At 49.9% G+C, this 27,997-nt stretch overlaps 2 protein-coding genes across 16 annotated transcripts in view; one reads left to right on the plus strand and one right to left on the minus strand.

Moving 5' to 3' along the window:
* The window catches only part of SSBP3 (single stranded DNA binding protein 3), a 177,928-nt gene extending 175,292 nt beyond the window's left edge, over nt 1–2,636 (plus strand). For all 13 annotated transcript variants that reach the window (XM_054534388.2, XM_054534400.2, XM_024246597.3 and 10 more), the window contains one exon: nt 911–2,636. In XM_054534388.2, coding sequence (XP_054390363.1) covers nt 911–940 — 30 coding nt within the window. In that variant the 3' untranslated portion in view covers nt 941–2,636. The remainder of the gene's footprint in view (nt 1–910) is intronic.
* Nucleotides 1,390–27,948, minus strand: MRPL37 (mitochondrial ribosomal protein L37). 3 transcript variants are annotated; one of them, XM_024246595.2, is made up of 7 exons: nt 27,495–27,914; nt 22,873–23,056; nt 22,664–22,779; nt 17,762–17,947; nt 15,242–15,399; nt 11,692–11,895; nt 1,390–2,940 (listed from the first exon to the last, which is right to left on the minus strand). In XM_024246595.2, exons 1-7 carry the CDS (start codon nt 27,838–27,840, stop codon nt 2,686–2,688), a joined length of 1,449 nt encoding a protein of 482 aa, XP_024102363.2. In that variant the 5' UTR covers nt 27,841–27,914; the 3' UTR covers nt 1,390–2,685. The 3 variants fall into 3 exon arrangements, with proteins under 3 accessions (XP_024102363.2, XP_024102362.2, XP_054390350.1); XM_024246594.3 differs by lacking the exon at nt 1,390–2,940 and adding an exon at nt 9,644–9,855 and having other exon boundaries at nt 27,495–27,948; XM_054534375.2 differs by lacking the exons at nt 1,390–2,940; nt 22,664–22,779; nt 22,873–23,056 and adding an exon at nt 9,644–9,855 and having other exon boundaries at nt 27,495–27,912.
* Nucleotides 27,949–27,997: the final 49 nt, after the last annotated feature.

Consider the following 27,997-nt stretch of genomic DNA (forward strand, 5'->3'; position numbering starts at 1 on the left):
CTGGTGGGGCCTTCTGGAGGCAGCTCCATGCAGGCTGGATGCCTCTGGCACTAAATTAAGCTGATATGGCCGGGAAACCCCTGGGCTGAGAGAGTTGGGGCACTATTGCCCCACGGGTCCATTTCCATCTGTCCAGTGGGGAAAGGTTCATGCAGCCAGTGATTTTCAGGGCTCTCAACACAGGGGTTGGCTGTCTGCTTTTCTGTAGTGGGCTTCTGTGTGCATTCTCATTTGAAGAAACAGTGTTACGATTAAGCAGCTTTCAAGAACCCCAGACTGCCAGCCTGGCCAACATGGCGAAACCTCATCTCTACACAAAAACACAAAAATTAGCCGGGTATAGTGTCGCATGCCTATAGTCCCAGCTACTTGGGAGGCTAAGGCGGGAGGATTGCTTGAGCCCAGGAGGTTGAGGCTGCTGTGAGCCTTGATCGCACCACTGCACTCCAGCCTGAGTGACAGAGTGAGACCTTGTCTCAAAAACAAAAACAGAAAAGAACCCCAGACTGGCCCCACTCCGGGGCACCCTGGCTGTGCTCTGGCTCATCAAAGCCCAGTTCCCTGCAGTCTGGAGGCCTGCACTGGGCAAGGGCAGGGGCTGTGACTGCCCTTGGAGAGAGGAGGATGACTCAGACAGGAGCAGGAGCAGGGGAGGCGCCGTCAGCTGCCTCAGTTCCCAACAGAAGGGCAGGCTGGCACTGAGAAGTGGCTCTTAGCTCCCGCCTCCTGGCCCTTATCCTGCCCTACCGGCCCCCTGCCGACTCCATGCCACCATGTGCCCCTCAGCTCAACGAGAGCCCCAAATGAGCCCTGCTCAGTTCTGTGCAGTCACACCAGGCTCTTGGCACCTCGGTGTGTCAGCGGCCTCCCCACAATCCTCATCCCCCCATTCTCTGCTTCTCCTTTCCAGTATTCTCCAAGCATGACGATGAGTGTGTGATCCCCCCTTCTCCGAGACGCTGAGAGAGCGGGCATTGCAGGCGGGAAGATGCCAGAAATTATGCAAGAAGTGAGGTGTCATTACCCAGGAGCTGGTGGGGAGGGCATCTCCCTGCTCCCCTCAACCCCCTCCCACCCCATCCACACCCCCTACCTTTCCCAATTTTAGTTTCATGCAATAAAAAGGCCAAACTTTTTATTCCATAAAACATGAAGGACAAAACTCTCAAAAATGTATTTCAAGTCAGTGACCAGAAAAATCCCACCCTTTGCCCTTTCCCCAAAGGACCTTTTCTGTACATGACACTTTTTTGTTGTTTTTTGTTTGGGGTTTTACCGTTGTTGGGATTTTTTTATTTGTTTTCAGGGGGGTTTTTTGGGGGAAAATTTTTTTAAATGGAAGCTTCTAGCAAGCCCCCCACCCCAATCAACCTCTATGCTTTCTTCTTAAAAAAAAAAAAAAAAGGAAAAAGGAAAAAAAGGAAAACCAGAAGCCCTGCTGTCTGTCTGTGCCCAAGCCCTTCCACCAGAAAAGCTAGTCTAGGTGTGAGAGCCCACATTGTCTGTAGCCATCAAAAATAATAATAATAAACTGGACAGTTTACAATCGGTGGTTTCTTTCAGAAGGCCTTTTTTGGAAAGAAAAGGCAGTCACCGTTTTCCACTTGGGGTTTTGGTTTGTGCAACAGGCAGGGGAGGAGCGGGAACGCGTTTGTTCTAGCTTGATTTCCATGGCAACGGCAGCGGCACGCTTGGACCCCAGAACCCAGCACCCTCATCCTGTGGCCAGAGGGGCCGGACCACCGACCCCTTTAAGGATTCCACCACAGCCCAGACCGTCGCCGTGACCCGGTGGCATGCACTGTTCCCAGGACACCTTCCTCCTCCTCTCCTGGACCTCCCTCCCGTGTTGGCCTCCCTGCCTCTCCAGCCCCTCCTCTGCCCCCACCCCAGTCTTCCCAGTGAGAATCCTGCCAGCTGGGTGGTGGCCTGGCGCAGAGTGGGAGAGGCTGCCACTGACAGGATGGCTATGACCTGGGACATGGAAACAGTGACTTCCGCGTTCTGGTCCCGAGATCCTCGCATCAGCGTCATCGTGTGCACCGGCTGGGGGGCTGGAGTTCCGGTTTTCTTTGTTTTTTCTCTTTATTCGTCCTTTCTCAAAGATGGGATACTGACCAGAATTGCTCTGTATATGCTTGGGACTGGATGGAAAGACTTTGGAGCAGCTGTGGGGGGTGGGGGGACACCGACAACCAAACAGACGTGCTGGCTCCGGTCCTGTTTTTACTTTCAAAAACCAACAAGCCCGACAGTGGAGCCTGTCCCCTCCCGGGAGGGTGCTCATGGCCCCGCTCACCTCATCACCCCACGGAAACCTTTGTGTCTTGCCCTGGAAGACACCCGAATTCTTTGTACATTGACATGCCCTTCTCCTTCCTCCCTCCCCTGTAGCTGGTCTTTGTTTTACTCCCTCCCTTTCTGATCCATGTATATCATATTATGTGAGATATCATCTGCCTGAAAAAAGACTTTGTGCGGATTATTGGGAACATTGTAGCTGTTTCTGTGTTTTTTCTTACCTTGTAGTCTGGTTCTGAATTAAGAGAGGAAAAAAAAAAGTAATTATGATACATTGTAGTTTGTGTACGATATATGTTGATAACGTTTTATTAAAGGGACATCTTTTTTCCGCAGCCCTTCCTGACATGTTTGGGGAATGTGGGTTGGAGTTTATTACACTGATTACAAAATGCAAGGTGACTTCTTGGGCACAGTTTTTGTTCCTGGTGCGTAACAAGATGTTTTGTGTTTGAGGCGTCTGCCTTCTTTTCCTGGGCCTGCGAGTTTGTTCTTGTGGAGTCGCGATGGCCTTGGCGGAAGGTGGGTTGGGAGGGAAGGTATCCATCTCACTTTAAGTATTTGGGGGCCATCTAAAAGCCATTTTCCATTTCTTGTCTTGCAAACACATTTTGGGTCGCTGGAATGTCTTTTATTTTTCTGGAAGCAGAAAAAGGTTCCTCCTGGTGCCCTCTGTTTTCTATGGGGAGTCGCTATCGGCCAGGAGGGCCACAGCCACTCCCTGCTTTCTCCCCTCAGGTGGGACTGGCTTCACCCTAGGTCCCCAGCCTCAAGTGCCTGCTGTTGGCGACTGTCGGGGGCACAGGGAGGTTGATTTTTTTTTTTTTCCCTAAACCTCCAAGGTACTGGGAGCCCTTGAAGGGTTTTGAGAGTAGTGCAGTCTACTTAAATTTTGGAAAGTGTATGCTGGTGGTCTCCTGGGAGATGAATCAGGTGGGGCTGGCAAGATACGGAGAGAGGCATTCCCAGAAGACATTTAGGCAAGAAATGCTGAGGGCTAGGGTGAGGTAAGCTGCTATGGATGCTGACTTGCACGACTAGAAAGAACTTTCTACTTCCCTGGAGCTCTGGGGACCTCATTCTAGGCTTGTAGCAGGAGCGGATGCCGGGGTGGGTGGGTGGGAGACAGAGGGTCCAAGCAAAGGGCAGGCTCAGCCCATGTTTATAAGGCCCTTAGGGGACCGGATAGCAAATTCCCAGGTTTAAATCTTGTTTGCTGCAACTTGCTTTGTGGCCGTGGGCAAATTAGTTGATAATTCTGTTCTCAGTTCTCTCATCTGCAAAATGGGGGATGGCGGGTTGGCTGCCTCATGGGCTCTGAGGAGGGTAGCACCGTGAAGTGCTTAGAACAGTGCCGTGCATGGACTAAGAGCAGCATGTGTTCGCTACAAGTGATGTTACTCGTGGGGAGAGTCCAAATGGGTGTGTTGGGGAGTAGCTGGGAGGATCTAGAAGATTCCATCTGGTCCTTCCCTCTTCACGTTGGAACAAGGTTTCCTAGGCTTTTGCTGAGCACAGACACCTTTGAACTATTGGAAAAGCATCTCCATTGGAGAGATGAAGAGACTGAGGCTGCGACTAACCTGTATCAATGGTGCTGACCCAGGGCTGGGGAAAGGAGGTTGGGAAGATGGGATATCCATCCGATACCTGTGCTCCTTGGAGCAGGAGTCAGGCACAGACAAGCCATGGGAGCGGGGTGCCTAGCTGGAGGAAGGCAGGTCACGGGGCCCAGCCTGGGAAGAGCGCCTGCTGTGTGCTGTGCTACCCCTCAGCCTGGGGCCCCTCGGCAGCCCGGCAGTTGCCTTCACAACACAAATGGCCCTGGTGCAGGTTGGTTGGCCTTCCTCAGGGGCAGATCTCTGAGCAAAGAACTGGTTCTTGTTCACTAAGCATTTTCATCACTGCCTGGGGCCAGGCCAGAGCTCTGCATGAGCCAGTGGAAAGATACTGAAATGAGCAGGAGAAAAGGGAGCATCATGCCAGTCCTTCCACAAAATAGGGCTTCGGCCCATCACTGAGAGGTGCCGGAGTCGGGGGCCGGACCACAGCTTTCCTGCTGGAGTCATCACTGTCCACAGGCACTCGACTCTAGGGTTCGGCCAGCCTGGGGGACCAGAGCTAGGACCAGGCCTGAGACAGGACCCCGCACCTGCCTCCCTGCTGGGCATCTCCACTGCCCCCTGCCCCAGAGCCAGGAAAGAAATTTAAGGCAAGTCGCTGACACCAGCAGCGGCATAGCCACTAAGGCGCTAGGCCAGAGCAGGGTTCTAGCTGGGGGTAAGAAGGCTGCTCAGTCTGGCTCCCTGGTGACCTGAGGAATCCCCCGCCCCAGTCTCGGCTGTCCCATGAAGTGGTGGGCTGTGTTCCCAGATTCCACAGACTCCAGGAGATTGAGCCCAGAACATACCTGGGGTCCCCCGGGGGGCTCCGACCCTGAACTGAGGGGAGCTGGGCCTCTTGGAGTTCAGGCCATGGGGCTCCCCTGGACTTGGGCAGAGTGGCTGGGCAGGGTGGGGTTACAGGCAGATGAGCCTTGCTCTGCCCAGCCCTGGGCTCACTGGGTACAAGCACTGGGGGCCTGGAGTTGGGGCTGCGGGTTGGATGTAAAAGATCAGACCAACGAGGGTGGGTGCTGAAAGGCAGAGGTTCTGTTCTATCCTCTCTCTTCCCAGGGTGCCTGCGGAGCCGCAGAACCTGTCATCTGGTTTCTGGAATTCAGCCACGCCCTTGGTTTCCTGCCTCCATGTCAGCCCTCCAATGCCACAAAGACCATCTCACTTTGAGCCTCCGTAGACTTCCTTCTTTCCATCCATCCACTCATGTGTTTGCTGAGCACCCCTTTTATGCCAGGGGTTGTTCTGGCACTAGGAATACAGTAGTGAACAGACATGGAAGGACAGAGATGCCATTTGTAGAGGTGGGGCAGGCTGCAGGAAGAGCTCTGTTGAGATGCTGATTGATATCCAGTAAAGACATCAAGTAGGCAGGTCTGAACTACAGACATACCATGGGAGCTGTTGCCATTTAGAGGGTCTTTAAAGCCACAAGACTGGCTGAAATCATCTAGGGAATGAATGGAGAAGAGGCCGAAGGACTGGGCCCTGAGATCTGGGGAACAGGAGGGACCCACAAAGGCGGCAGAGCAGTGAGTAGAAGACCAGGAGAGCGAGATGCCCTGGTGACCATGAGAAGAAAAGGGGTGCAGAGAGAAGAGGGCTTCTTGCTAGTGGGGAACCCAGGTGGCCACGCCCACCGTGACTCTGGGACCAAGTCCACGCTCCTCACAGCTTCCAGACAGCTGCAGGGCATGGAAGGGCCATGCGCACTCCTGCTTTTCCTTGCCCCTCAGCACTTCACCTCCAACTTTGCAGTACCCTGTGGATGTCTGCCCAGCCAGGGCCTTTGTTCCTGCCGGCCCCTCCTCCTTCCCACTTGCCCTTCGGAACCTAGCTCAGATGGCCCCTCCTCCTGGAAGCCTTCCAGGCTGGGGTAGCTCTCTCCCTGGGTCCCCACAGCCTGGTTCAGTGTATGCCTCCCCCATCAGGCTGGGAGCTCCTCTAAGCCAAGGACCATGTAAGAGCCCTCTTTGTCCCGAGAATTGCCAGCACAGGTCCTGGTGCCCAGCAGGTGCTCGATGAGTGCTCTTGGAATAACGATGTTGTTGAGTAGTAGCCCCAGAATGTGCTCAGTGGCACTGGCACCCCTCCCTATGGCATGCTGTCACCTGTGGGTGGGTAGGTGTCCAGGTGTGGGGAAGGAGATGGCCTTTGTGGGTACCTGCTACTGCCAATCCAAAGGAGACTACTCTGGCCGTGTCCACCCAGTACCCCAGGAGCTCCCAGAGGGCGGGGACCACGTCTCTCTCATTCTGTAACTCTCACTCCCAGCACAACACCTGGTACACAGTAGGTGCTTATTAAATGGGCTGCCCCTAGAGGAGGTCTACGGTGAGGGACCTCAGGGCTCAATCTCCAGTCTGGACCTATTCTTGGGTTCCATCATTGGCCTAGCTGGGGAGGAGGAGCCCCATGGGTCTCATGTGCACACGTGTGTGTGTGTGTGCACATGTCTTGAGTGTGTGGTGTGTGTGTATACGTGTGTGCGCATGTATGCCTGTGCATGGGTGTGTGAGAGTGAACATGGCAGGGGCCATGTTGCTCTGACAGGCTGGCCTCTAAGGGTTGGAGGTCCTGCCCTGGGCAGCAAGCCCACTCCCTGGATGCAGTCTTTGGATATGAGGAGATGTATTCTGAGGGGGAGAGGGTCCCTGGACTGGGGGTCTTCCAGCAGTGAAGCAGGTGGGCCTTGTGGGTCATGGACATCTGAGTGTCCATGTTAAAGACAGTCAAGACAATCGGGTCACCTGCATGCTTTCTGAGACTTTCACCCACAGCAAAAGAGGAACCAGGGAGATGCTGTCTAAAGCCCGAGGATCCTGTCCTGCTCCTGTGGGTTGTCACAGAGCCTCTGCCTAACACTTGCCCCAGGTCCAGCATGAGCCAGCCTTGGGAGAGAACAGAGAGCAGCCTAAAGTGAGGTCCCCTCAAGCAAGCCCACCTTTCCACCTGGCTTTTGAGAACTCCAAACCCATCGACCTGAAACCTTGTCGAATGAAGCCTATTTGATCCAAAGGTGGGGAAACCTGGAAGGGAGGTGCTGTATCCCCATTTTGCCAGCGAGGAGGCGGAGGATCTGACAGGGCAGCTGGAATACAGGAGGGGAAAAGTGGCTTTCCCCCAGGCCAAATTAGAATTCCCTTGCCACTGAAGCTTGCTGGAAATGAACTGAAGAACTTTTGAGTGGATCAGCCAGGAACTTAAATATATGAGACAGTGAAAAATATGTTCACAATGGGAATGTCACCATTTCATTTCCAAAAGACTGCTGCTGGAAGTTCCTCTCGTGGGGTTTCGCTATCCAGCATGACCCAGCGCAGCACTCTCCCTGCAGCATGCTCCTGCTCCTTCACCAGCTCACTGGCTGGGGAGCCTGTACTGGGCGGGAGGCTGGCTGAGGCCCTCAGGTTCCGCTGCATCACTTCCTCTCCTGCGTTGAATGAGGGAGTGGGGACGAAGCTGGTACATTTGGGATTTGGAGAAGCAAGGACCTGTCTGTGGAGGGGGCAGCTGTCATGACACACGAGCTTCCCAGCGCGTCACACTGCATCATGTGATCTCTAAGCCTGTTTCCTCATCTCTATGGGGACAATAAAAAAACCGCCAGTCCTGCCTGCCCCACTTTGCAGATCAGCTGTACTTTGCAGCTCCCTCGACACAAAAGTGCAGTTGGGCTCCAGGCTCCACAACTTAGCACTAAGGCTGGCATCTGAGCTCTTCTCATTCAGGGTGGGTTGGGAGGACAGGCTGCCCAGGCCTGCCCAGCAACCCTGACCCCCTTCCAGGCAGTCCTCAAGCTACAAGGTCATCTGCTGATGGTCCGCTTACTCAGAGCCTCTGTCCCACTCGCTCAGGGCTCAAGTTCACCTCACCCTCCTTCCTCTCCAAGCAGTCTCCAGGGGCTTCAGCCTGCTCAGGATCACGCCAAGCCATCACCACCACTTGCCCCAGGATCCCCGCAGTGGCCTCCAGCTGGACTCCCTACCGCCATCCCACCAGCTCCTCCTCTGTACTCCCAACAGTGTTGTTTAAAAAAAAAAAAAAAGTTTGACTCGCAATTCCACTGCTAGAAACTTACCCGATGGCTCTGCTGGCAAAACTACTCTAAGATACATGAACGAGGATGCTCACTGCAGCATTATTTCTATTAACAACTGGAAACAACCCGGACTGCCATCAACAGATACTAATGTGGCTGCTCAAAAGAACGAAGAGATCCTACGTGGTGATGTGGCAAGAGCCTACGATCCAGAGACATCAGGTAAAAAAGGAAGTGCAGAACAGGCTGTAAATAGGATGACTCTTCAGTCATGTACATATGTGTGTTCTTATGATACGTACACATTTTCACCAACAGCATGGAAGAAACTCGAAGCTCTGTTAACCTTAGGGAAAAGGACTAGCTAGGGACCACCTTGGGTGGGTCGACTTATCTTTCCCTGAACTCTGAACTTTTATCATTTATGTATAATTGTTTCCTGTCTGTAAAATAAAAAGTAAAATGGGCAGCAGGGCTCAGAGTCCCCGGAGCCCCAGGTCAGCTGCCCTAGGAGGCGAGGTGCTTGGTGTTCACGCCCCTCCCGAGCTGGCCACTCCAGCCCCAGCCAAGCCTCCGGCCTCCCCACTTCCAGTCACTTCCCGTCCCCATGGTCCTCTGTGCCTTGCTGCTTTTCCTGCTAATCCCTCAAGCCTAAAAGGTAAGCTTTCAAGTGGAAAGAGCCCAAGCCTGGGAGGCAGAGACACAGGCTGGACGCCACTTTGCCACTACCTAGGTGAGAGCTCCTCCAGCTGCTGGAAGTTCCCACACTAACTGCTCTCAGCAGTCCCTCAGCAGGAATTACAGACCAACAAAGCCACCTCGCCCAAGGTCCCACCCGCTGTCGGGAAGCAGCACATATCCAATGGCTGGTGCCAGGCCAGTGGTGTTTGTAGAAGGCTCAACTCCCTTGCCTCTGGCTCCAGAGTGCCCATGAACTGGGTGAGGCCTCAGATGCAGCCACACTGAGCTTGGGCCCGCCACCCCCACCTGCTGCTGCCTTTGCTCTCCACAGGTTCTTGTCCTAAAGGTTCTCCCCAAATAAAAGTCTCTAAGCATTTCCTCGGGAAGCTGACCTATAGCACCAGGTGGGTGACCTTGGGCAAATTCCTTAAATTATCCGTGTTTTCTTCTTAGGGCCCAGAACAGTGCATGGCACATGCTAGGCATGCAATATTTTTCTTGAATATGGAAATGACATTTACCTTGTAAGGGGTGTGTGGAGATTAAATATGCTATGTATCAGGTGCTTGGCATGGCAGCAGTATCTGGCACAGATCAGGACTTGACATTATTTGGACAAACATAGACCAGCTGAACCAGGGGTGTACTCGCCCCATTAACCAGGATACGAGGGAGAAATCTACAATAAATATTCTAGCGAGATTTTCTGCAGTCATTGTGGAATGTGTCCACAATTTAAATAATGCCATAAGAACCTAGTGACCATCAGCGTATCTGCCATGTGGCAGACACTACACACACAACCCAGAGTCTTCAACACCAGGTAAGTCACATTAGCCCCAGGTTTCAGATGAAGAAATGGAAAGCGACAGATGAAGATCCTTATCTAAGATGACAACATGGGTCAAGGGCAGAGCTGGGCTTCAGCTGGGGCAGGTCAGGCTCCAGGGCTTGGACTTGTGTGGGCGCCCTTCCCGATGGCACCCTCATACCAAACACAGGCTTCAGTGCAACGCAAGGGCTCTTTATTGTCAGTGAGAGCAGCAGGCCAAACGGGCACTGAGGCTCCACGGGGCCCAGGCCCTCTTCCGTGGAAGAGAGGCAAGGGGGGTTTCAGGATTCAGAGGGGTCCTCCGCTCACACAGCACCGTGTAAATATAGAGCTAAAAACTTTCTGAATGTCTCTGGCTTGAAACCAACTGGCCCAACAGGTTCCTGGAAAGAACACAGTCCATTAGGATCCTGCTACTAGGTTTAACGGCAGCAATTAAAACAAAGATTAGATTGAAGTAAATCTTCAGTGCCTGGACAGTAACTTTCTTTTTCTGACATCATCTCTCTCTCTCTCGGACTAAGAAGGGGCGTTGAGGGGCTGCAGGCTGGGAGGACAGGAAGCATTCCCAGCCCCCTTCAGCCAAAACAACTGTTGACGCTGCTCTGCTCCTGAGGCCCTCTCACTTCAACCACAGGAATGGTGGTTGAAATGGGCTGTTGCCCTCTCTAATCCCAGCGACAATCATCCCTCATCCATTCCACACACATTTATTGGGCACCTGCTTTCTTTCTACTGGGCTTATATCCTGTGCTGGAAACAGACACAGCAGTAACTTGACTCTGGTTCCTGTCCTCAAGGAGCTTACAGTCAGCTGTTCAAATAGTGAAAATGAAAGGAGACAGACCCCACTGCAGAAGTAGGAAAAACAAGAAAGCAGGAAGAAATGACTAACTTGCCGACATTTATACATGGAAGGGTGAGCAGAATGGGGCAGAAAGAAAAAGAAAAGGAAGGAGACTTCAGAAAGCCCAGCACATGCAATAGAAGAAGTAGAAATGAAGGCAGGAAGGGCAAGATCGGGCTGGAGCCCAGGGCAAATGCTGAGGGGTGGAGCGGCAGGAGATGAGGCTGCAGAGTGAGGAGAAGCTGTCTCCAAACCACAACAGGCCCAGCCCTGAGTCAGTATCCTGGAAGGGAGAGGCTGAGGGAAGAGAACCTGAAGACACAGAGTCAGGAGGGAAAACCTGACTAAGAGCAGAGAGCATGGAGGTGGCTGGTGTGACTATGCAGGTGAACTGAGGGTGTCTGGGGCCAAAGCAAAGGGCACAGACCCGGCAGGCATTTCAGGTGGAAACAGCACTGAGAGCTGCTGGAGAACCAGTTCAAGAACGGATCTGCTGAGAATGTTCAAAGGCTCAGCGACTCCATTTAGCAAGCCCATACTCAGGCCTGTGTGGGACCTAGTTGGTCCCAGAGCAGGCAGTACCCCCACTCCACTTTCGCAGTCCCTGACCCTGCTGTAGGTCTCTCCAGGGTGCATATCACTGCCTGATGCTCTATCAGGAATTTATTTAGATACTGCTACTGCCCACTACACAGAGAGCAGGCCTGGACCCTGTCAACTGAGCAGTGGGGTGCAGCAGCGATGGTGCCACAGGAGGAACTCCGTATCTATGGGATGAAACAAAATGAATGCATCCCCAGACCCTGCCCTCGAGGACCTAGGAGCTTGGCGTTCTGTTTGGTGGAGGAAAAAAAACATGTGAAGAGATTCTACGCACAGCAATGTGATTGTGCTGTGATGGGAGAATACGGAGGCCAGGGCAGCCCACCTGAGGCACTTAAGTGAGGGTTGGGATGGGGACGGTGGTGGTCAGAAGTTTCCCAAAATAAGAAACATTTATGCTAAACCTGGAAGGACAAGTGGAGGATAGCCGGACAAAGAGTAATGGGGAGGGGACAAGGCAAGAAGCCTCCCAGACAAAAGGAGCAGCACCTACAAAGGCCAGAGCTAATGAAGCCGCAGAGCACCTTGGGAGCTGCGAGGAGCTGGATTGGCTGGAGGGTGCAAAGGGAAGCAGGAGCTGGAGTGGAGCACTGGGAAGGACCTTAGGTAGGGGCGGGACTGAAGGAGTCCTCCAGGCAGAGATCCTGGGTGGGAAGTCCCCAGGGCCAGGGCTCTCCTCACAGAGCACCCGGGCAATCCCACCTGAGGCTCACACCAGGTAGGAGGAGGCATGACCTTCCTGGGTCAGGCGGGAGATGGCTCAACTTACCACAACCACTCTCTTTTTGATCACTGGGAGACACCAAAAATGCTGATAGAGGAGCTGGTCTGAGTCCACCCAGGCCAAATTCTTGACACCCTCGTTAGAGTCCAGGTCTGTGGTATTCAGTTGAAACACCAGGAAATGGAAGACACGTCCATCCGTGCCCACGCTCTGCACCACCACGGGCTGCTCCAAGACCTTGGCATCATTCTGAGAGGAAAAGTGGACAAGGAAAACAAATCAGAAGCTGTGGAGTGTAAGGAATAGCACGGCCCAGGCAGCTTCTAGTTCTTCCCTTTACAACGTCCACCGACGTCCACTGAATGGCTTCTCTTTGGGGCAATTAAAATAGAATGAGGAGTTCAGGGCACTGTCCAGGGCCGGGCCTTCCTTCACCCAGGCTGGCTGTGCCTCATGGCCCCAGGGTGCCTGCTCTTCTATTTGAGCACATCAAAGTAATAGTTCCTGCCACTGAGAGGCGATTTCCAGGCAAGCCAGAGTTCAGGCAGGCCAACTGGGGGGTTAATGACAGAAATCCCTCAAACTCCTGGCGTTACTTGATGAGGACCACAGTGACATCGCTATCAAATGTGAATCCGGAGGGTCAATGGATAGATGTAATCTCATTCAGTTCTCACCCCATTTGACATATGAGGAAACTGAGATTCAGTGAGGTAAAGTGACTTGCCTGAAGTCACAAAGATGGGTGGTGTAGAACCCAAACAGGCTCATGCCAAACCACACCCTTCCCCCACACCCCTGCCTTGCTTCTAAGGGCCCGGCAGTCACATTCACTGGGCTTCATGCTTACGCTGCAACTCAGCATGGGCCATGTTTCTGGAGTATCCACTCCAGCCATGCCAGCGTCAGGATTTCACCAGTCAACTCCTGCTACTGATCTCTTCTAGTTACTGCCACTTGGTAATAGTGGTAATACCTAAAATCATTTACTGAAGGCCTCTCAGGTGCCAGGCATCTTGCCAGTTTTACATCAGGTCACCTCTACTCTCATAAATCTAGAAGTATATTTCCACTAACAGATAAGGAAACTGAGGTTCAGAGAGGTGGTATAATTTGCTCCAGGTCACCCATGGGGATCAGACTCCATACTATTAAGTCACTGAAAGCCCTGTTGTTCTGGTTTAATCCTGGTGTCCCAGTGTATCTAATAGTGGCACCTCATTATTCTCAATGGTGTCCCAGTTTGGGAGATAAATCATATGGTGACCTGCTGAGATTTTGCAGCAATCCAGTTTGGTGACTGCTACTCACTGAACAAAGATCCAACAGGCAGGCCCCATGAAGCAGGCCATCCTTGATTCAAAAATGCTGCCTGTGTTCACCCCACTGGGGCTGAATCTGGCATTAGGAATACCTAATGTCAGACCTCAGTGTGGGCCACCCTGGGGCTATTGGCCTTAGAAATACCTGTTCTTAGCTGCATGAAAAATAAATAAAAAGAAAAGTACCTGTAAGTGTTGGCCGAGAATTCTGTATTGACTCTTATCTCCCTCTACAGATCAATAAAACTGCAGGTAGTACATACATTTCTCAGCAATTTTACCTTTTACATGCAGGCTCTTCCCATAATTGCTCAACTTCACAGCCCCAGGAATAATCTCTACCTGGAGGGGCTGAAGGAGGCCTCCACTCCTACCCAACTGGATGGTAATTAGTGGGACCGCTGCTACCCAGGCTCTGATGGCAACAGCTGGCACAGAGGCTACAGTGAGTCTGCAGGCCTGGGACCAGGGCTGTGACTATCTCTGCCTCCTGCTCCTGCCTGAGTTGGGAGTAGCACATCCTTCAAAACTGGAGAGATCATGGTTCCAAGCTTTGCTTCCCCACTCATTAGCTGTGGGATCTTGGGCAAGTTATCTAATCTTTCGGAGCCTTCAGGAAGTATATAGTCAGAGAATGGGAATAAAGACAATTGTCCTAGGATTGGAAAGATACAAGAAGGTCATATAAAGATCTGACAGCTACTAATTTCTTAGCTGTGTATCCTTGGGGAAGTTCCTTAGCCTCCCTGAGCCTCAGTTTCACCATCTGTAAAATGAAGCTAATAGCATCTGCCACATGGGGTTAAAAAACTACAAGGATTAAATAATGCCGTGTTCTGAAATTTCAGTTCAGTGGTTGTCTTTCCTTTTTTTTTTTTTTCCTTTGAGGCACAGTCTCACTCTGTCACCCAGGCTGGAGTGTAGTGGTGCAATCTCAGCTCACTGCAGCCTCCGCCTCCTGGGTTAAAGCAACATTCATGCCTCAGCCTCCCGAGCAGCTGAGATTACACGTGCATGCCACCACACCCAGCTAATCTTTGTGTTTTTAGTGGAGACGGGGTTTTGCCATGTTGGCCAGGCTGGTCTCGAACTCTTGGCCTCAAGTGATCCTCCCACCTCGGCCTCCAAACTGCTGGGATTACAGGCGTGAGCCACCGCGCCCGGCCAGTTCAGTGGTTTTTAAACTCGAGCTTGTAGCAGCATAACTGGGGGGCTTGTTAAAATGCTGATCACTGGGCCCCAACCCCAGGGTTTCTGATTCAGCAGGTCTGGTGTAGGTCTGAGAGTATGCATTTTCAACAAATTTCCAGATGATGCTCCTGCTGCTAATCCAAGACTATATTTTACGAACAAACCACTGATTTTTTTTTTTTAATAAAAACCCTAAATAAATGTGTGGTATGCAAGCAGGTGCTCAATCTGGGCAAGGCCCATTCCACTCCCTATCCATTTGGCTAACCATGGCTCTCCAACTCCCCCAGGCCAGATAAGATGGGAAACAGTACTTTTCCTCATTCCTCCTCTAGAAAAGACTCAGGCTCTAACCAAGACCTGGGGGTCTAGCAGTGGCTCTCATGAACTACCCCCCAACCCACCCCAAACCAGGGATCTGGTGTCCCAGGCCTGCTTGAGGACTCCTATATAGCCCTCCCCTCCCTGGAGGCCTTTGCTCCCAGAGCCGGGCTTTCCCCATCTTGGGACAGCTCTCTGTGACAAGTTAGTCTGTATTCTATACCATCTAGGTCCCTGAAACCTCCTCTCAGGATCAGGGGCTAACACCAACGAGTATCTTGGGTCCCCAGCACCCATCCTGAGTTGGTGGGCAGGGCTTGGCCATCTCTATTGCTCCACTTCCTCCCGCCTGTGCTCCACTTCTGCCACTACCAGAACAGAGGCAGCATGCTACAGCACAAACAACTGAAGACTTCAGAGTGGGGCAGACCTAGCTGCATTCCTATCTCCATCACTTAGTGCTGTGTAATGCTGATAAGCTGCATGGCCTCCCTGTAATTCTATGGCATAGCTTATAAAGTGGGGACTTCAGTAAAACATGTGGGCTACTGTGATCAAGTGAGCTACTTAGGTGAAGCACAGGCAGTCACCCCCTAGTGATGTTGGCTCATCTCCACAGGGTGGGCTGAAGTACTCCTCCCTAAAACTCCTCACTCAAGGAATCAGTTCCCCTATATCCCCTTTCTTCCTCTGAGCAATAACCTTAAGGGAGGAGACCAACACCACGTAAAGCAGCTCAGTGGTCTTCTCCACATACGTACCCCATAGAGGAGCCGGGCCTGAGCCAGGGCACTGCCAAAAGCAAACAGGATCATCTTGGCCCGCAGCTGATCTGGTTGAAGGCGGTGTGGTCGTAAATTGGCTTTGTCCAGTAAGTACAGGGTATGGGGATAGGGGTAAGGATAGCCTTCCTGGAATCCTGCAAGAGACACAATTATGTGGAGGGGTGGAAAGGATTCATCAGCCTGCCACAAAGCCTCAGGAAAGTCACCTCGCCTTAGCCCAGGGACAGGTGCTACACAGAGACTCAACAAAGGTGGATACTATCACTATAGCTCAGGGGCTGGCAAGCTTCAGCTTGCTGGCCAAATCTGGCCTGCTACCTATTTTTGTAAGTAACATTTTCTCTGGAGCACAACCACACTCACTCATTTACGTATGACTATTGGGTAGCTGTGACAGAGACCATATGTGGCCTATAAAACCTAAAATATTTACTATTTGACTCTTCACAGAAAATGCCTGCCAACCTGTTACAGGTGCTTCTTGCAAGCTAGTTCTAACTCCACACCTGTCTCTCTCATTCTGGCACACAGATGACAGTGATGTTAGGAGAAGGAGAACTTGAAATCTGTGGTAATTATTCAAAAGAAAGCAAGTCATCTGCAAAATTTACTACTTTAATATTAGTGACAAATGACTTGCCTCATCATTCACAACTGACCCACACAACACTGGTGCTGAGAATCAAAGTTTAGCACTTGTTCTTTTCAGCCATGACCTTGTCAAGTCATGATTCTCTTCTCCCGCATGGCTACGAGTAACTCTTAGTAGGCTGGGAACTTCTAGAATAAGTGATCTGAATCACTGAATATAGGTGAAAAGAAGAAAGAAAGAGGTTGGGAAGGCTGGGCCTGGTGGCTCACGCCAGTAATCCCAGCACTTTGGGAGGCTGAGGCGAGCAGATCGCTTGGGCCCAGGAGTTTTAGACCAGCCTAGGAAACATAATAAGACCCTATCTCTAAAAAGAATACAAAAATTAGCCAGGTGTGGTGGCACACGCCTGTGGTCCCAGCTAACTCAGGAGGCTGAGGTGGGAGGATTGCTTGAGCCTGGGAGGTCAAGGCTGCAGTGAGCAACAATCGTGCTACTGCACTCCAGCCTGAGTGACTGAGACCCTGTCTCAGGAAAAAAAAAAAAAGAAAGAAAGAGGCTGGGAAAATAATGTAGGCTCTGAAAAGCCTAGAGGAGGCGTGGCTCTCCTGCATGTTTGGTCCTTCAGCCTGCTCAGGTACTCGGCACAGGTAAATATCTAGAACTCACTCTGTGCCAAGCTGTAAGACAGGTACCAGGAATGGAGGCCAAGCAGGGCTTGCCACTGCCTTTGAGGAGCTCACAGTTTAGTTATGGACAGGAAAACTGACCATACCTGTATGGAGGGACATGTCAAGATGTGAGGTAAGTTAGGGGCTGTGGGAGGACAGTCAGAAGGACCCTGATGAGACTGGAAGATCCCAAAGCATTTCTGAGAGAAAGTGATTCCTAAGATGAACTGTGAAAGATGACAAGTTAGCAAGCTGAAGACCAAAAGGGAAGAATGGCCAAGAGCTTCAGCAGAGGGAGAGGAGGTGACAAGGCATGGAGGTGAGAAAGGGCATGATGAATTTAGCACAGTCACAAGAAACAGGGCAGGTGGGGGAGGAGGCAAAGATGAGGCTGGGGATGGGGCAGAGACCAGATGTGAAGCCCCTTTCATGATGAGCAAAGGAGTTCCAACTTTACCCCACAGGCCACGGGGAGGTGGGCATGAAGACAGATGGGATGAAAGTGGTGTTGGGGAAAAGCTACTCTGGAATTATGAACTAGATGGACCAGAGAGAAAACAGTGTGGGGTCAGACCGACCAGCTGGGAGGCTGTGGCAATAGGCTAGGTAAGGACAGTAAAGACTGACCTAGGTTGTGGTTGTGACAATGAAGGGGTTTATGAGGAAGATGCTACAGCCCATGAGGACACAGTGGACGGCAGGAAGTGGGGGCCAGCCTAGTCTCACTCCCTTGTGATGTCCTGTCTGACTGAGTACATGGTGGTCCCTTGCCTGATGGAGTTTGGATTAATGGCCCCATTCAATGTCCATGGGGCTTCCTCAGTTCCTAAAGGGGGTTGGCCAGAGTTTACAAGGTAAACAGAAAATGGGTGCCTTTCATGGGACCTATGAATAAAAAGCCTTGGTGAAAAGCCCCTCAAATGTCCAGTGATACAGTTTTTTGAAGAAAAAAAAAAAGCCCCTCAAGCCACTCTGATGTAACAGAGTTACTTCTCCAAGGTAAAAAGTAAAGTTAGCCTTTGAGAAAATCGCTTAACCTCCCTGAGCTGCAGTTTCTTTACCTATGAAATGGAGATAATTGTACTTGTCTCATGGGGCTGCCACAAAGATCCTAAGAGATAGGTAATACACGTGAGGTGCCTAGCACCTAGCAAGTTCTTAGCATATCCTTTCCCTCCAGAAAAAGCATGTCCTTCTCCTCCACACTGCCTAAAAGTCCAAGACATTGATCCTTACCTGTGTCATTTTTCACATCATAAATATTGCATTCATGAAGATCGATGATGGGTGATATGGGGTAGAAGGTCTCTAGAACATGATTCTTAGTAGCTTCAACCTCCTCTCTGGAGGCGATGGTGGGCAGAGGATCCTTAGTGCTCAGTCGGGCTCCACCAGAACCACGGACTTGAAGGAGAAGAGACTCTAAAAGAGAGAAAAATGGTTACTCTAACCTGGTACTTTAAGGCTTTCGCAGCTGGGCGCAGTAGCTCATGCCTATAATCCCAGCACTTTGGGAAGCCAAGGCAGGTGGGTCATTGGAAACCAGGAGTTCTAGGTCAGCCTGGGCAACATGACAAAGCCCCATCCCTACTAAAAAATACAAAAAATTGGCCAGGCACGGTGGCTCACGCCTGTAATCCCAGCACTTTGGGAGGCCGAGGTGGGTGGATCATGAGGTCAGGAGATCAAGACCATCCTGGCTAACACGGTGAAACCCCATCTCTACTAAAAATACAAAAAATTAGCTGGGCATGGTGGCGGGCACCTGTAGTCCCAGCTACTCGGGAGGCTGAGGCGGGAGAATGGCGTGAACCCGGGAGGCGGAGCTTGCAGAGAGCCGAGATGACGGCACTGCACTCCAGCCTGGGTGACAGAGTGAGACTCCGTCTCAAAAAAAAAAAAAAAAAAATTAGCCAGGAGTGGTGGTGCGTGCCTATAATCCCAGCTACTAGGGAGGCTGAAGCACGAGAATAGCTAGAACCTGGGAGGCAGAGGTTGCAGTGAGCCAAGATCACGCTATTCAACTCCAGCCTGGGTAATAGAGTGAAACTGTCTCAAAAAACTTAAAAAAAAAAAAAAAAAGAAATTAAAGACTTTCTCAATTCTGCAAAGTCTAAAGCCTTCATCCTCCCATGTGCCTCAAGTCATTTATAGCATTTCTAGATCAGCCTAATCACAGAACACAAAACTTTGAGTTAGGATGTTAATCCTGGGATCCTTAAGAGGAGATGAACCAATGCACTCTTCTTCCTGTGTTCCCTTCCCAATAAACCCTGAGGGCTGATGGTCTCTGGGGAGCCAAGCCTGCCCCATCCAGATCTTCCTGAGCACCTGCTGTAACCTGGGGAACCAGAAATGCGTGAGAGTTACTCTCTCCTCTCAAGGAGCCCACCAGGTAGTGAGTGCTACAGTGAAAAAGATGAAACATATTCAAAAATTGTACAGGTGGGGAAAACTGAACTTCTCTGGGAATGGGAAGCTCCCTGAAAGAAGCAATGCCTTAAAATGACATCTGGAAGGATGGATAAGAGCAGAGATTCTCAACTGCAGCACTATTCACGTTTGGATCAGATAACTCTTTGGCGGAGTAGGGGGAGGGAATGTCCTGTGTACTGTGGGATGTTTAGCAGCATCCTGGCTTCTACTTACTAGATGCCATTTGCACTCCCTCCCCATCCCATCTCCCCACACCCCATCCATATCATGTCAAAGACGTCTCCACAAACTGCCACATGTCCTCCAGAGGGAAAAACTGTCCCTAGTTGAAAACCGCTGGGTAAGAGCTTGCCAGGCAAAGAAAGGGGCAAAAGCACTCTAGTTAAAGAGGAATAATGTACAAAGGCACAGGTGCAGGCAACTCCGTGGCAGAATTTAGGGAGAGAAATCCAGGTGACTAGAGTAGGATACAGCAGGGAAGGAGTGATGGAGAGAGAGAGGAGCACTAAGACTAGAGGTAGAGGAGATTCTTTTTTTTTTTTTTTTTGAGACGGAGTCTTGCTCTGTCGCCCAGGCTGGAGTGCAGTGGCGCAATCTCGGCTCACTGCAAGCTCCGCCTCCCTGGTTCACGCTATTCTCCTGCCTCAGCCTCCCGAGTAGCTGGGACTACGGGTGCCCACCACCATGCCCGGCTAATTTTTTTGTTTTTGTATTTTTAGTAGAGATGGGGTTTCACCATGTTAGCCAGGATGGTCTTGATCTCCTGACCTCATGATCCACCCACCTTGGCCTCCCAAAGTGCTGGGATTACAGGAATGAGCCACCGCACTCAGCCAAGGCAGAGGAGATTCTTAAACTTAGGAAAGAGGCCAGATTGTCCTAAACAACTGAGAGTGAGAAAACCCTGGCCAAACAGCCTCACTGAAGTTGGATTAGCATATATGCTACATGCAGACGCAGGCAGCAAGAGGAAAACAAACTCACATTTGACACATCAGCAAGCCAGCCATTGTGAACATGCATAGATGCCCTTTACAGAGGTCCCCACAGGAGGTCACATGCTACCACCAGACAAAATGTGCCTGGAAAAACACCTTGAGAATGGCCTCCTGAGGAGTACCCGTGGAGGCAAATCTTTCTCAGAAGGTGCTTGGGTTTTCAGAAATAGCCACAATGTGATGGTAATGGATCAAGGCCGGTTTTCTTGTATGTCTAAAAGTTGGTTTGGTCAACAGCACTGTCATTAATTAGCATGTGGCCTCCCTTACTGGACAGGTAAGAAAGGGATACTACATCTGTGGGTGGATAAACTCTGATCTGTCACACCTCAAGAATAGTTTTCTAAAGTATTTCCTGTTTCCTCACTTATAATCTGCAAGAAAAATAAATGTGCATGGACCTCTCTTAACCTTGGGTTTTCCATTCTCCCCACAGACCACTCTTGTGTGGTTTCTGATTCAATTCCCTCCATATCCCTCCTCCAGTGACAGCTCCAAATGGGGCAGTTTAATTAGAGGTAATACTTGATGATGGGCCAAGTACTCCTCTATTAATGAGGTTCACTAATTTCCTTAGTGGTGTCATTACCTCTGCAAAGCTGACTCTTTGCCAGGAAGTCTATACACAAATCCTGACCAAGCAGATGTCCTGAAATCCCAAATCATTCCATAGCTGGTTTTCCTGCTCCAGGATTCCACCAGTTAGAACACCTGTGTTCTCTGAACATCCCTGCCTGAAACACCAACAGTAGGTATATGCATTTACACATCCCTTCAGTCAGCACCTACTGTGTACCATGAACTGTTGGACACTGTGGACAATGTGAGTAAGATATGGTCCCAGCCATCAGGAGTTCAGTTGAGTGGGGTAGACAGAACTGACAGTAGATACTGACAGTACAGTGTAATCTGTGCTATGATGGCAGAATGGGCACAAAGAACACAGAGGAGGAAAAGACACCCCAGCCCGGATTCACAGGGAAGGGGGGCTTGAGTGAAGTCTTGCAGATAAGGAGAATTTGGTTAAATGAAGAAAGCAGCAGGCCAAGCGTGGTGGCTCACGCCTGTATTCCCAGCAGTTTGGGAGGCCAAGGCGGGTGGATTGCCAGAGGTCAGGAGTTCAAGACCAGCCTGGCCAAAACAGTGAAACCTCGTCTCTACTAAAAATACACACACACACACACACACACACACATTAGCTGGGCGTGGTGGCGGGTGCCTGTAATCCCAGCTACTTGAGAGGCTGAGGCAGGAGAATCGCTTGAACCCACGATGCGGAGGTTGCAGTGAGCTGAGGTGATGCTATTGCACTCCAGCCCAGGCAACAAGAGCGAAACTCCATCTGGAAAAAAAAAAAAAAAGAAAAGAAAAGAAAGCAGAAAAGAGTATTCCAGGTCGGGAGCGGTGGCTCATGTCTGTAATCCCAGCACTTTAGGAGGCCAAGATGGGCAGATCACTTGAGGCCAGGAGTTCAAGACCAGCCTGGCCAACATGGTGAAACCCCATCTCCACTAAAAATACAAAAATTAACCAGGTGTGGTGGCATACGCCTATAATCCCAGTTACTCAGGAGGCTGAGGCACAAGAATTGCTTGAACCCAGGAGGCAGAGGTTGCAGTGAGCTGAGATCGCACCACTGTATTCCAGCCTGGGTGACACAGCAAGACTCTGTCTCAAAAAATAAACAGGCCAGGCACGGTGGCTCACACCTGTAATCTCAGCACTTTGGGAGGCTGAGGCAGGCAGATCACGAGGTCAGGAGATCAAGACCATCCTGGCTAACAAGGTGAAGCCCCGTGTAAAAACACAAAACCCCGTGTAAAAATACAAAAAATTAGTCGGGCGTGGTGACGGGCGCCTGTAGTCCCAGCTACTCGGGAGGCTGAGGCAGAAGAATGGCGTGAACCCGGGAGGCGGAGCTTGCAGTGAGCCAAGATTGTGCCACTGCCCTCCAGCCTGGGTGACAGAGCGAGACTCCGTCTCAAAAAAATTAATAAATAAAATAAATAAATAAATAAATAAACAAAAATAAAAATCAAACAAACAAAAGTACTCCAGACAGAATGCACAGCATGTGCAAAGGCACATGGGTGTGAAAGCTTGATGCTAAAAAGCTGAAAGTGGCTAATTTAGGGATGGGGTGGGGGGCAGTAGAGAGGAGATAAGACTAGAAAGACTAAGTGGCGACCAAATCACGAGGGCTGGTATCCCACGATAAACGGTTTACACTACTAGGAGACAGTAAAGGATCTGAAACCGGGCAGGGACATAAAGACTTGCACTTTAGAAAGATCACTCTAGCAGGCCATGCTGAAAATGGATTTGGAAGACTAGAGAGGTGTAAGTGAGGTAAGAAGACTATTGCAATAGAATATGAGCATTGTGAGGGTGGAGGCTACATGTGCTTTATTATAAATTTCCTTACCTTCAGCATTTAGGCACTTTCCAAGCACATCCTAAGCACTCAATAGATATGGCTGATTGTTAATGGTTGAATTAACGTCTTAGAAAGTGATTAAAAACAAAAATGGTTGGGCTATGGCTAATGATACTGAGGGTGTGTCTGAGCTTACAAAACGAGACCACGAATAATGGGAGTGAGGACAGGTATTTGGGGGCAGGGGGATGGGAGCTGGTGGTAGGGTTAAGAGTAGAAAGGCAAAAAAAAACAGACCAAGGCTTTCTGGTGTACAAGATGACCAACCTCGGTTCCAGGTAGCAGAAAACGTGGAGTTTTGGACACAGATCCTCCTGGCCAGAGAAGGATGCTTAAGAATCTGAGATTTACACAGCTTTATTAGGTTGTCCATGATGACCGGGCTTGAAGACAAAAAGAGACATTTGGGGACTTAAAGCAACAGGTCGACTCGAAGATCCATTAGTAGGAAATCTTCTTAACTTGGGGGAACTTACCAGTAGGTCTCTCTCTTGGGGATTTCCTCAGTGGTCTGCCAGAGACGGGCGTGAGAGATCACATTCAGAACGTGCTCGTCTTGGTTCTCTATGTGGTTACTTGGATCATCAACAAGGCTAAGCACTTTCTCGGGAAGGCCTTCTATTAACTTGGTCTTGGTGAGCCAGAGGGCCTGCTTTACACCTTTGAGGTAATCAGCCATAAAAAGAAAGAAAGAAAAGGATTCAGGAAGAGATGCTTACACCTGCCAGGTAGCATCTTAGTAAAAAGGCTGCCTCAAGTGACAAACTGGATTTGTTCTGTGACACCTGAGGGGATAGAACCAAAAGTGAAGAGCAGAAGCTAAGAAAGTCAGATTTCAGCTCACCTTCAGGAATGACCACCTACTTCAGGATGGTTAATAGGTGACTGAGGTGGTGAGCACCTGCCACTAGAGGAATTCAAACAGTGGCTAAGACAGCTGAGATAATATGGCTGAATCCTGCAAGCAGTGGATAGACCCTAGGCTATGGTACTAAATTGATGGATGCCAACCTTTCATTTAAGATCCTTTCTAATAACCCACACCCCAGCCCTAACTATCAAATATAGCCTATGTCTACCAAATATACCTCATTTATTAGGTGTGGGTCTAGGCATAAGCCCATGCTGCCTTCTCAGGGGAAAGGAACCTTTGGAAATAACTGGGAATAACTTTCGGATTTTCATGAATATTATAAGGAGCTGAACCTCTCTGGTCTTAGTATAGAAAGGTTGGGCTTTTCCTGGATACAGAACTGTTTTGTCTTTTTTTTTTTGAGATGAAGTCTCACTCTGTCGCCCAGGCTGACTGGGTGACATGATGACTGAGCAGCATGATCTCGGCTGACCACAACCTCCGCCTCCCAGGTTCAAGCGATTCTCCTGCCTCAGCTTCTCAAGTAGCTGGATTACAAGCATAAACCACAGCACCCAGCTAATTTTTGTATTTTTAGTAGAGACAGGGTTTCACCACGTTGTCCAGGCTGGTCTTGAACTCCTGACCTGAAGTAATCTGCCTGCCTAGGCCTCCCAAAGTGCTGGGATTATAGGCATTAGCCACTGTGCCTGGCTTGTTTTGTCTTATAGACATGGTGAATTGTGTAACTGAAAATATTTTTCTGTATACCAGAGGTCAACAAACATTTTCTCAAAGGGCCAAATAGTAAATATTTTCAGCTTCTGGGCCACAGTCTCTCTCACAACTACTCAACTCTGCTAGAGCACAAAAGCAGCAATAGGCAATAATTAACAAGTGTGCATGGTTTTGTTCCAATAAAACTTCATTTATAAAAACAAGCAGCTGACCTAGTTAGCTGACCCTAGCTATGTACCATTTGTTGATTGCTAGCAAGCTCAGAGCCAGGTTTGGGGCTTCCCTTTAGAATGTAGGGAACCTTAGGCCAGGCACGGTGGCTCACGTCTGTAATCCCAGCACTTTGGGAGGCTGAGGTGGGCAGATCACTTGAGGTCAGGAGTTTGAGACCAGCCTGGCCAACATGGTAAAACCCCGTCTCTACCAAAAATACAAAAAAATTAGCTCGGTATGGTGGTGCTTGCCTGTAGTCCCAGCTACCTGGGAGGCTGAGGCAGGAGAATCACTTGAACCTGGGAGGCAGAGGCTACAGTGAGCCAAGATCACGCCACTGCACTCCAGTTAGGGCAACAGAGCAAGACTCCACCTCAAAAAAGAAAGAAAAAAAAAAAAAAAAGTAAATGAAGTAGAAACCTCACATAATGAATTTTTGTTGTATTATGTTTTATTTTTCCTTTGTACTGATCCCCTCACCTGTTTTTTAATTTAATCTGGTTGTGTTATAAATAAGCTGCCCAAAATACTTTGCATGAAAAGATGGCATATACATAGCCAGGCCCAGTGGCTCATGCCTATAATCCCAGTAACTAAGGAGGTGGGAGGATGACTTGAGCCCAGGAGGTCAAGGCTGCAGTGAGCTGTGATCACAGCATTGCACTCCAGCCTGGGTGACAGAGTGAGACCCTGTCTCTAAAATAAATAAATAAATAAAAGATGGTGTATATGCAAACTAAAATAGATTCAGTTTAGCCTGACAGTCTTTAAACATTAAAGAAACTTAGCTACTCTCGGTGGGATGGACTGTGGTGCCAGGCAAAGACCTCCCTAGCTTCACTTTCCCCAAATTTGGCTTCTCTAAGGGAGGAACATGCACAGACCTAGGTATCTAAGTTCTGGATCAAGTAAACACACCAGTCCTCTATTTTCAAATGAAAAGTCAATACTATATTCTTCTCTATAATCATGCCCAAAAATTAACAGAAGGCTGGTGGCTGCCTTGGTTGGCAGACTACCCATCTCAGCTGGAAGAACACTTCTCTGACTCAAGTTCATATCTTCATTTGAAAATTGTGTCAGGGCCAGACATGGTGGCTCACACCTATAACCTCAGCACTCTGGGAGGCTGAAGTAGGCAGATTGCTTTGAGACCAGCCTGGCCAACATGGTGTAACCCCATCTCTACAAAAGAAATACAAAAAATTAGCCAGGCATGATGGCATGTGCCTGTAATCCCAGCTACTTAGGAGGCTTAGGTGGAAGGATAGATTAGGCCTGGGAGGTAGAGGATGCAGTGAGATTGTGCCACTGCACTCCAGCCTGAGTGACAGAGCAAGATTCTGTCGAAAGAAAAAAAAAGAAAGAGAGAGAGACAGAGAGAAAGGAAGGAAAGAAAGAGACAGGCAGACAAACAATGTCTGGGATGGAAGGGAGCTTAAGACACATTGGGGGAGACACCCTCAGGCAATTTCTCTTGTGGTAACAAATGAAAGGCAATAAGTACAATAAGACTTTTCACTTTAAGATCCATAAGACAACACACCAGAAATATAAATATAAATGTTTAGAAATGTAACTTTTGGGCAGGGGTAGTGGCTCACACCTATAATCCCAGCACTTTGGGAGGCCGAGGCAGGAGGATCACTTGAGTCCAGGATTTTGAGACCAGCCTGCGCAACATGGTGAGACCTCCTCTTCACAAATAATTAAAAAACTAGCCGGGAGTGGTGGCATGCGCCTGTGGTCCCAGCTACTCAGGAAGCTGAGGTGGGAGATCACTTGAACTTTGGTGGTCAAGGCTGCAGTGAGGCACGATCATGCCACTGTACTCTGGCCTGGGCAACACAGCAAGATGCTGTCTCAAAAAAAAAAAAAAGTAACTTCTGGATTTTGTGGTGCAGCAGAAAGAGCCCTGGACTGGGAGTCAGATAAACTAAGTTTTAGTTCTGACACCGCCACTGTTCCTTAAACTTGACAATAGATAAAATATTAAGACTTTATGATTTGCATATGAAAAATAGGTGATAATTAGAGCTGCCATTTACTGAAAGTCACCATCTACCCTGTGCCAGGAGCTTTACCTGCCAGTTAGATGGGATTTTATAAAATGAAAAATGAAACTCAGAGACTAAGGAATTTGCTCCAACTCACATACCTTGTAAGTGACAAGGCTAGGAGGAGAATCTGAGTATGTCTACCCTAAAGAACATCACCTCTCTCCATTACCCCAAATGGCTTCTCTAGCCCTGTATCTTGCGGAGTTTTATTACAGCCTACAGAACCTCTCTGTGAGTAGCAAAAACATAGGATACACAATACATTTTCAGCCTAGGCAAACGAATGTAATCTTAACGTCTAAAATACTGCTAATGCATTCATCCACTTGGTATTGTTACCAGGGTCACTCAAGGATGCCAAGTCTTGTGAGATCCTTCCCAGTACCTTGTAAGGACACTGGAAGTGTATAAAGGCTTGAAAATCAGCTTTCAGGAATGGAATTGAGAAGCTTAAGAGGCTGGCCAATTGACTTAAGTTTTTTCAAACCTAGGATTTATTCTCTGGCTTAGTCCCCCAGTCTTGCCAGATTTGCCTTTTTTTTTTTCCCCCCCTAATTACTCCTTGGAAAATACTGTTTCCACTTACCTCAACCACTCTGTTTTCAAGACCTGCCCCATCCCTATCCTGATTTGAGGAAGAAGGAAGAATGGGGAAAGGGATAAACAAGCTTCTCCATGGACTCTGGAAAATAATTTCTGGTACTGTTCTAGATAGACAAGCTGGTTTTGGCAAAGTCATTTTGATCTGTCCCTAGTGAGAGTGACAGAGGAGTAGACATGGGCTTAAGAGGTGACAGGCCTGGAGATTAAACATCCTGCTGTCTCCACTATAAACTCTCTCCATCTACTTTTAAAATGTACAGTTAATCTCCAGAATGTCAGACCTGGAAAGGTCAATGTGGACTGTCCAGTCAAAACCATTCACTTCCCAGGAAATAGAGGCCCAGGATGGCCAGCCATATGCCCAAAGTCAAAGAGAGACAGCCAGGGCTAGGCCTAGAAAGCAGCTCTTTTCACGCTGACACGCAAACTCTCCATTACTCCCGCACAGAGGCCCAGCTCCTTACAACCCAATTCTAACAACCCTCAGAAGATGGGAATCACTACGGCCCCATTTCGCAGACGAAGAAACCAAGACCCACAGAGTTTCAATGTCTTGCCCAAAGCCACAGAGGGTCGGGGTCAGTGCTGGTTAGAGGAACACGGTCCCTTGCCGCCCGTCCTGGGGCCTCACCCTCGAGAAGGCGGCAACGGTGGTGAAAGATATAGCAGGCCTGGTCTTTGTACAGCGGGTGCTCGTGAAGAGGGGGCGAGCGGTAGAACCTTGGGTCCTTGTAGCCGCGGTCCCAGGGCGGAAAGATCGGCCGCGCCAGCCAGGGCACGAAGTGCATCTTCCCCGCAAAGGTGATGGGCTCCAGTCCAGGGATCTCGTACACCCTATCCAGGGGAGGAGGCTTCGGCTTCTGCGTGGAGCGCACGCCCCACTCATACGCCCCGCGTCTCGGAGCCCCGAAGCCCCCAAGGCCGAGCTGCCCGGAGCCAGCTAGCGCCCGCCTTGCGGGCCCGGACGCCAATGCCATACCGATCTGATAGCCTCAAGCCCTCCACCAGGACCCCGCCATGTTGCCGCGCGCAGGGCCTACTGGGAACGAAAGGGACCGGGCGCCAAAGCTCGTTTTGGGAATGGCAGCCAATTCAACCAATCACAGTCAGGATATTCTTGTCTTGCACCGGCCC

Source organism: Pongo abelii, chromosome 1, assembly GCF_028885655.2.
Source record: "Pongo abelii isolate AG06213 chromosome 1, NHGRI_mPonAbe1-v2.0_pri, whole genome shotgun sequence".
Taxonomy (NCBI): domain Eukaryota; kingdom Metazoa; phylum Chordata; class Mammalia; order Primates; family Hominidae; genus Pongo; species Pongo abelii.